The sequence below is a fragment of the Suricata suricatta genome, chromosome 9, assembly GCF_006229205.1.
Source record: "Suricata suricatta isolate VVHF042 chromosome 9, meerkat_22Aug2017_6uvM2_HiC, whole genome shotgun sequence".
NCBI classification, from domain to species: Eukaryota; Metazoa; Chordata; class Mammalia; order Carnivora; family Herpestidae; genus Suricata; species Suricata suricatta.
The window spans coordinates 43,066,730-43,074,923 of NC_043708.1; the positions used below are offsets into that span (position 1 = coordinate 43,066,730).

Consider the following 8,194-nt stretch of genomic DNA (forward strand, 5'->3'; position numbering starts at 1 on the left):
ATTTGTGATTTTGTGATATCAGGAAAATTGTTCAAGTAGTCTTTAAAGTGATATATCTTTTCAAACCACTCCACACACATACCCTACCATCCTAAGTTTGTTTTTATCAGAAACTTTGTTTGTGAAACTGGTCATTTTACAAATGTATTAAATGCCTGTTGTGTTTGAGAAGATGGGAGATAACAGAAGTTAAGTAGACATGCATGGCTGATCCCTGCATAAACCTTATTTAGTACCATTTGACATTTTTTTTTAAGTATATCTGTGTACTTTGGAGGGAGGGGGGAGGAGGAGAGAGAGAGAGAGAGAGAGAATGAATGAATTCCAAGCAGGTTCTGTGCTGTTAACACAGAGCCAGACATGGGGTTCAGATCCATGATCCATAAGATCATGACCTGAGCTGAAATCAAGAGTCAGATACTTAAAACCGACTGAGCCACCAAGGTGCCCCCCAACTTTTTAAACCATGTACATATATTACTTTGATTCTTAAAAATTACCTGTAAAAACATGTACAGAGTATTAAAAGAGCATATAAGAGTTTGCTTTAATCGAGTCAGTGGTGAGGGATGGGTGGGGACCTCAAGGGAGGCCTTATGGAATGTTTAAAGCAGAGATTTGCAGGATGATTAAGTCAGCGAGGCCAAGGTGGGTGAGAGCAGAAGCAGGGGGAAAGTGTGTGACTCAAGGAACAACATGTCCTAAGATTGTAAGAGTGGTATGAAGAGCACAGAGGCAGAGAGAAAGTGGTGCTGAGTGGTTTGGGAGTGATGGGCAAGAGCTAAATCATGCAGATCCACGCAGGGATATTGTGGTTAGGAGCTTAGGAAAGTAGTCTGGGAGGGAGATGTAAAGTGAGAATTATTGGCATAACCATAGCAATTTAAACCATGGGCATAGAGGAAGATATAAAGTGAGAAGAGAAGTGAGTTTAGGCCTAGGGAATCCCCAACATTTAAACATTAGGCAGAGGAGGTTAAGGAGGAGGAATCATCAAAAGAGAATGAAATCAAAGAAGAAGGAGGTAGGAATGGGGAATCTCAGAAGTCAGGGGAGGAGACAGTATTAAGAGGAAAAGAACACTTAGCTATGTAGAATGCTTTTGAGGGGGTCAAATAAAATGATGACTGAAAACTACCTGCCAGATTTGGCCAAATGGAGTTTCCTGAGTCCTTAGCAAGAGTAAGTTCTATAGGGTAGTAGGGCTGGAAGCTGTATTGTTTTGGATGTTGGGATGTAGAGGCAGTGAGGAACTGGGAATAACAATATAGACAACTCTTGAGAATTTGATTATGTAGAGGGTGGAAGAAAACATGGTGGCTAGAGGGGATATGAAGTTGAGAGGGTTTGTGTTTGTTTAATTTAGGAAACCTGAGTAGCCAGTAAAAAGGGAAAAGTCCAAAGATGGGATAGCCATTGATAGGACAAGTTCCTTGACAAAGCAGTAGTGGATGGGACCTACAGCAAGTAGATAAATTATTAACCTCAGCTAAAACAAGGCCCCATTCTTCCATGGTAACAGGAGAAGAGATCTATAACAGGTTTGCATATTTCATAGTGACAAGTTGGGATAGTTCCCACTTAGTAGCTTTTGTTTTGTCTTGGAAATAGGAGGTCACATACAGTTGTTAATAATGCTAAAGTTGCAAAGTACATTTGTTTTTGTATACTACATATTAAAATGCCATATTATTATAGAAGTCACAAGTCTTCTTTATGTTTTACCACTATTAAGTGAGGGTTTCTTTCTTATGAAAGGTGCAGTTATCTCTAGCAGCCAAGGACGGGTAAACCCCTTCAAGGTAAACCCTTTCCGGGGATATTTAAAATGTTTTGAAATACATTTTTATACAGAGAAAAATTTCCAAGCCACCAGATGACCCTCCCCAGACTTTGAAACATTAAAAATTGAAGATCTTTTTAAAAACAAATGAAAGCAGCACAAGTTCATGCTTGGGCTAAGAGTTATATGTTTTACTTATCTTCTGAATACCTATAGTTTTGAAAGATAGTCCCTGTTTTTAATATTTGTTTAGTTTTGAGAGAGAGTGTGCACACAAGCTGGGGAGGAGTGTGGTGGGAGGGACAGAGGATCTGAAGCAGGCTCTGTACTGACACTAGAGAGTCCAACATGGGATTCGAACCCATGAGCCATGAGATCGTGACCTGAGCTGAAGTTGGGTGCTGAACTGACTGAGCCACCGAGGTGCCCCTAGACTTAACAGAAATTTAAAGGAAAGATGAATCTCTTGGGGGTTTTTTTTCCTTCTTTAAACACAAAATGCTAATACTAGTTTGCTCTTTAGGTGTCAGCCAATTCAAAAGAGCCAGCTATTTCAGTGAATTCAGCACGTTCAAGTAATATTTTAGACAATATGAACAAATCATCCAAGAAATCTGCACTCAGTCGAGCTACAAATAATGAAAACTCTCCAGTTATAAAGCCTCTAGTTCCAAAGCCAAAGTCAAAGCAGGTACTGTTTCAACTACCCACATCAGCAACAGGTAGCACATAATCTGTTTGTCTTGCTTTAGTTTTGTTCACTCTTTCAGGTATGGGGCAGGAGGCTCTAGTTGTTCATCATTGATTGTCTACTGAGGGTAGTGGTTCTCAAATCTGGTTTTGTGTAACTGGCAGTAAGGCAGCAGAGGAAAGGGTCTATATCTGAGCAGCCTGATCTAGAATGAAGCAGAGCATTCCTGCACTTCCTCTTGTATGGAAAAGCAGGGGACTGTCCATAGGTGCTTTGAAGTGACAAAAATATACTAGTGCCAGTTGTGGGCACCTTCCTATGCTCTGAAAAATCACTGAGTTCTGCCAGCCTCCGGGGCCTGAGACTGAGCATCCGAGCATGGGAGACGATCACTCACAATATTGCAGCCAGTGAGAGAGAGAAGAACCATTGGTTCAGTTGTGATCATGGGACGTTTGGCATAACATACTACCTATATTGCAAGACATTGCTCATTTATCAAGTTAGAATTTATTAGAAATGTGTGCTAATTTTGTGAAACATTCGCAAGTTACTCACAATCCAAGGTTTTACTGTGTATACTCAGGCCCCAAAGACTCAGGCATCTTTCTGGTTTTTAAAAAAATTTCCCAGATGATTTTGATGCATATCTTTTTTTAATGATGATGCTGTAATATCAGTCTTTCCTTGTTCCATATTCTGATTTTGCCTTCTAGATTTCATCCCTGATTTGGTATTTCATCTCAGATTTGTCATTAGTATAATAGGTGTTTTATCTTTTCCATTTTATATAATTTTACTCATTTAGAAAACATGGAATTTGAAGTAATTGTTTTTTGCGGTTTTGTGTCTGTAGGCATGTTTATATTCAGCTGAGAACCTCAGTACTTCACATGTGGGTATAGAATTCTAAATAATTATAAATATTTTCCCACATTTTTCAAAACTTGATTGTACTATATAAAATTGTACATTTTTATTGAAGTATTCATTATGTTTGTTTTTACAGGCATCTGCAGCATCCTATTTCCAGAAAAGAATTTCCCAAGCTGATAAGAATGAGGATGCAAATGAAGAAAATCCTAAAAATTCATCATCTGAAACCCCAGTTCTGTGTCCTCAAAACACTGAAAGTCAAAGGTCAGTACATAGATAAATTTATTACTCTCAAGATGCAATATTCCAATAAAAGATAAACAGAAACAGCAATACAAAATTATGCAACTGTCTTGTTCATTATTACAAATAATACATCGGCACTGGTAGTGATCATTTTGAACACATAACTTTCTTTTAATATTTATTTTGAGGGCGCAGGAGGGGCAGAGAGCAACTGAGGGAGAATTTTTTTTTTTAATGTTTATTTTTGGCAGGGGGAGAGAGAGCACAGAAGAAAGAGCAGGGGAGGGCCAGAGAGAGAGGGAGACACAGAATCCAAAGCAGGCTCCAGGCTCTGAACTCAGCACAGAACCCAATGTGGGGCTTGAACTTATGAACTGAGAGATCATGACCTGAGTTGAAATCTCATGCTTAACCAACTGAGCCACCCAGGTGCCTTGAGGGAGGGTGAATCTTAAGCAGGCTTCCTTCCCAGCACAAAGCTCAATACAGGGCTCAGACTCACAACCATGAGATCATGACTTGAACCAAAATCAAGAGCTGGATGATTAACTGACTGAGCCACCCAAGTGCCCCTAAATATATAACTTTTAGGAAGCCATAATATTGAATATTGTCTATTTAATACTTAGGTATTCTCTGGTAAGTTATATATGTGTTTTAAATTGATTTAAGTTTAAATTTAAAACATTTTATATCATATAATTCTCTTTTGGTTTTAAAATAAATATACTTACATGGGAGAAGCAGAGAAAGGTTATAAACGAAAGTCTGATAAAGAGTAATTATCTTTCCTATCCGCCCAGTTCCCCTCTTTACAAACAGTCACTGCAACAAATTTCTTATGTAGCCCTCCAGAATTGTTCTGTGAGTGTTCAAACACTTGTACGTGTTTATTTTTTGCAGAAATGGTAACATATGCATTGTTCTGTACCTGTTTTTTCACGTAGCAGCTTTTGCAGATTGTCTTGTATTAACTTTATCTCTCTAAATGCTGGGTTTATTTAAAATGCATCAGTTAAACAAAAAAAGTCACTATTTCATTTTTATCATTGAGTATCTCCTGTTAACCAGTTTATCTGTTTTTTTTAAAGAGTTTACCTTTAAGTAATCTCTGCACCCAATGTGGGGATTGAACTCACAACCCCAGTATCAAGAGCCACATGCTCTATTGATTGAGCCAGCAGGTGTCCCTCATGTTAACCAGTTTAATTTGAGGGTTGCTATTGGTTTTTATTTTTCCTATTTTGCCCTGAATTCAAATTAGATATTAAACAGTGAAGGTTTTATTTAAGAAGACTCCATTTTTTTGTACTATCAATACAGAAAACTTACATAATTGAAATGTCATTAAGGAATTATCACTATTGAACCAAATATTTTGTCATGAGTGTTGATATACTAAATCAGAAGAGAAATGTTAAATTTTGTTTTTCTTTTGAAAAACAGCTGTTTAGGGGCAGGGAGATTGCATGCCTGTTAGCTAGACTTGTGATAATGCTTCAAGTTTGATTAAAATGAATGTTTATTAATTTCTGGAAATTCAAGAACCTTTGTTTACTGTTGCTATTTGCTTTGATTTGTTCTATTATTTTTCTGGAAGTAGAATTATATTAAGATTACTTGAAACTTGTATATTTCTACAGATTAGGCAATACTAGCAATATGTTGTTTTTTTTTTCTGTTGTTGCTATTTTTTTTTCCATAATATTTTATTGTCAAATTGTTTTCCATACAACACCCAGTGCTCTTCCCCTCAAGTGCCCTCCACCATCACCACCACCTGTCTTCCCCTCTCCCCCCTAGCAATATGTTTTATAGCTTGTTTTTCTAAAAATTAAAAAATTTAGACAAACAAAATCAATTACTCATAAAGGTAATTGTTTTATCTTTTTTAGTAAAATTAGGATTTTATATTTAGTGGGCTCTGCATTAGAGATGCAACGTGACAGCCTGTGGTTTTCTTTCCATTTAAAATTTTATCATAAACATTTTCCCATGGTATTATTGCCACAAATTTTTCCTGTATATTTAAATTTGTTATTCAGGATCCATTCGGTTACAGTGTAGTAAGGGCCGGTATAGCTGCTTTGTAAAGGATGGGGACTCTGGAGTCAGACTTCCAAGCTGTTGAATCCCAGGTCTGACTTAAGCTATGGGGCTCTGTGCTGACAGCCTAATAAAATTGCTAAGTGTGTGTGTTTATGCTTTACATAATAATTACATGAGAAAGGATGTACACTCCCAGGTCAGCTATGAGAGCAATGGTGAGGGGATGGGAAAGAAGCTTGAGAAAAGTAAAAATTTCAGATAGCTGGTTTGGGAAATGGAGAAAGAACCCACCACAGATACTTGGAAGAATTTTACTGGGCCAGAGGGGCTGAGTGAAACTGGAGATCTTGAGCCTGTCAGCATGCCAAAAAAGAGCTGAAAGTGTCGAGTTCATGGTTGCTCCACTTGGAAAATACATATGTGAGTAAACCCTTTGAATTGATCTTATAAGGGATTTTTCATTATTTCCATGGTCTTCAGACAGTTTTAAGATACATGAATATTAACATGTCTAATGAATCATGTCCTTCCTTCTTACTATACAAAGGTATGCAAAGACTAACCTGAAAAATCATAAAGCACTTTAAACTGTCTTAAGTATGAAATTTTTTCAATAATTGCTATCTTAGGCCAAAGACTGGGTTCCAGATGTGGCTGGAAGAAAACAGAAGTAATATTTTGTCCGACAATCCTGACTTTTCAGATGAAGCAGACATAATAAAAGAAGGAATGATTCGATTTAGAGGATTGTCACCTGAAGAAAGGAAGGTAAGAATAATTTTCCTGAGATTGAGATCTTTTTGTTTTTGTTTTTAAGTTTATTTATTTATTTTTAGAGAGAGCATAAACAGGGAAGGGGCAGAGAGAGAATCCCAAGCAGGCTCAGCACTGTCATTGCAGAGCCTGACATGGGGCCTGAACTCATGAACCTTGAGCCAAAACCAAAAGTCAGCTGCTTAACTGACTGAGCCACCCAGGTGCCCCCCAGGTTTTAAAAATTCTTAGAAAAAATGCCTCTTTCTGTTTTTGGAAATTGCATATATTCTGGTAAACTCTTGGTGGAGAGGAACTTAAATAACTGAAATGTTAGTGTTGAACATGTGGATGTATAATAGTCCTGATGGTTACATTTGGGGCACATGTACTGTTTATATCTGTGTAAGTTCCTGCATGTTGTAAGTTAGGGGGATACCCCAAGAAAAAGTATATTACTTACAAATGAAAAGCAAATAAAATTAAAAGAAATTATTTCACATTTGGACTACTACTTTAGGTACTTGGAATTCTCTCTCTCTGCCCCTTTCCTGCTTGTGCTCCCTCTCTTGCTTTATCTCCCTCTCAAAATAAATAAACATGAAGAAAAATTTTAAAAAGCAGGATTTTTAAGAATGCTATTTATTTCCACATTGAATACAAAATGGGAATACTGGGGCACCTGGCTGGCTCAGTTGGTAGAGCATGTGATTCTTAATCTCAGAGTTGTGAGTTCAAGCCCCCCCATTGGGCACAGAGCTTACTTTAAACAAAACAAAACAAAGTCAAAACTTCAGGGTTGGGGGACAACCTGGTGTTCATATCTAGCCTTTCACATGGAAATTAGGATAGGTGGCTAGGAGCAGCTCTCTGTTCCAAGGGGAAGGAATGTGTGTGGTGTATCAGTTAAATCCTCGATTTCACTTCCCCAGGGATGAAAGTGTGCAGCATGAGATGCAGTATTCACATGGTGAAATAGATACTTGCCTTGATAAACTGAATTTTAAGAATAAAGTTATTAACTAAATGAGGAAGCTAGAAACTGGTCTAACCACCTGTAGCCTATGTAGAATCTCATTGGAAACTTTGTATTTCTCATTTTTTGTAAGACTTCATAAAAGGATAATTCTAAATAATTAGATAAAATGGCATCTAAATGATCTTATGCAGTAAAAGATGTGATTGGATTTTTGAATACTTGAAAATGTAATCAGTATTTTTAAGGTAAACCTTAAACATTGCCTTAAATCCAGTCTGTTAATGTGAGAAATTCTACAACTCCAAAGGGTCCCTTTTCTACAATAAATAAATGGGAAAGGAAATAAAGTGAGAAGAGGAGGAACTATGACATACTTAAATAGATTTAAGGGGCTCCTGGGTGACTCAGTCATTTAAGCATCCAATCTTGATCTTGGTTCAAGTCATGATCCCAGTGTTGTGAGATCGAGCCCTGCATTGGCTCCGTGCTGAGCATGGAGCCTGCTTGAGATTCTTTCTCTCTCCCTAGCCCTTCTCCCCACTTTGTGCCCTCTCTCTCTAAGTTAAAAAAAATAGACTGCTGGAGAAGGACAGAAACCATATGTTTGCACTCATAGGCCTAGCAGGAAAACAAGAGAGACCTAATGGAGAACCAGGGGGAGCAGAGGAGGGAGAGAGAGTTGGGGAGAGAGAGGGATGCAAAACTTGAGAGACTATTGAATGCTGAGAATGAACTGAGGGTTGAGGGGGAAGGGGGAGGGGGGAAAAGAGGTGGTGGTGATGGTGGAGGGCACTTAAGGGGAAGAGCACTGGGTGTT

At 37.9% G+C, this 8,194-nt stretch overlaps 1 protein-coding gene and 1 long non-coding RNA gene across 6 annotated transcripts in view; one reads left to right on the forward strand and one right to left on the reverse strand.

The window, feature by feature from the left end:
• Positions 1–8,194, forward strand: part of WDHD1 (WD repeat and HMG-box DNA binding protein 1) — a 156,031-nt gene that overhangs the window by 145,359 nt on the left and 2,478 nt on the right. For all 4 annotated transcript variants that reach the window (XM_029950313.1, XM_029950311.1, XM_029950314.1 and 1 more), the window contains 4 exons: positions 1,759–1,802; positions 2,307–2,474; positions 3,484–3,614; positions 6,275–6,413. In XM_029950313.1, coding sequence (XP_029806173.1) covers positions 1,759–1,802; positions 2,307–2,474; positions 3,484–3,614; positions 6,275–6,413 — 482 coding nt within the window. The remainder of the gene's footprint in view (positions 1–1,758; positions 1,803–2,306; positions 2,475–3,483; positions 3,615–6,274; positions 6,414–8,194) is intronic.
• Positions 1–8,194, reverse strand: part of LOC115300785 — a 57,595-nt gene that overhangs the window by 8,267 nt on the left and 41,134 nt on the right. The gene's annotated exons all lie outside the window — the stretch shown is intronic.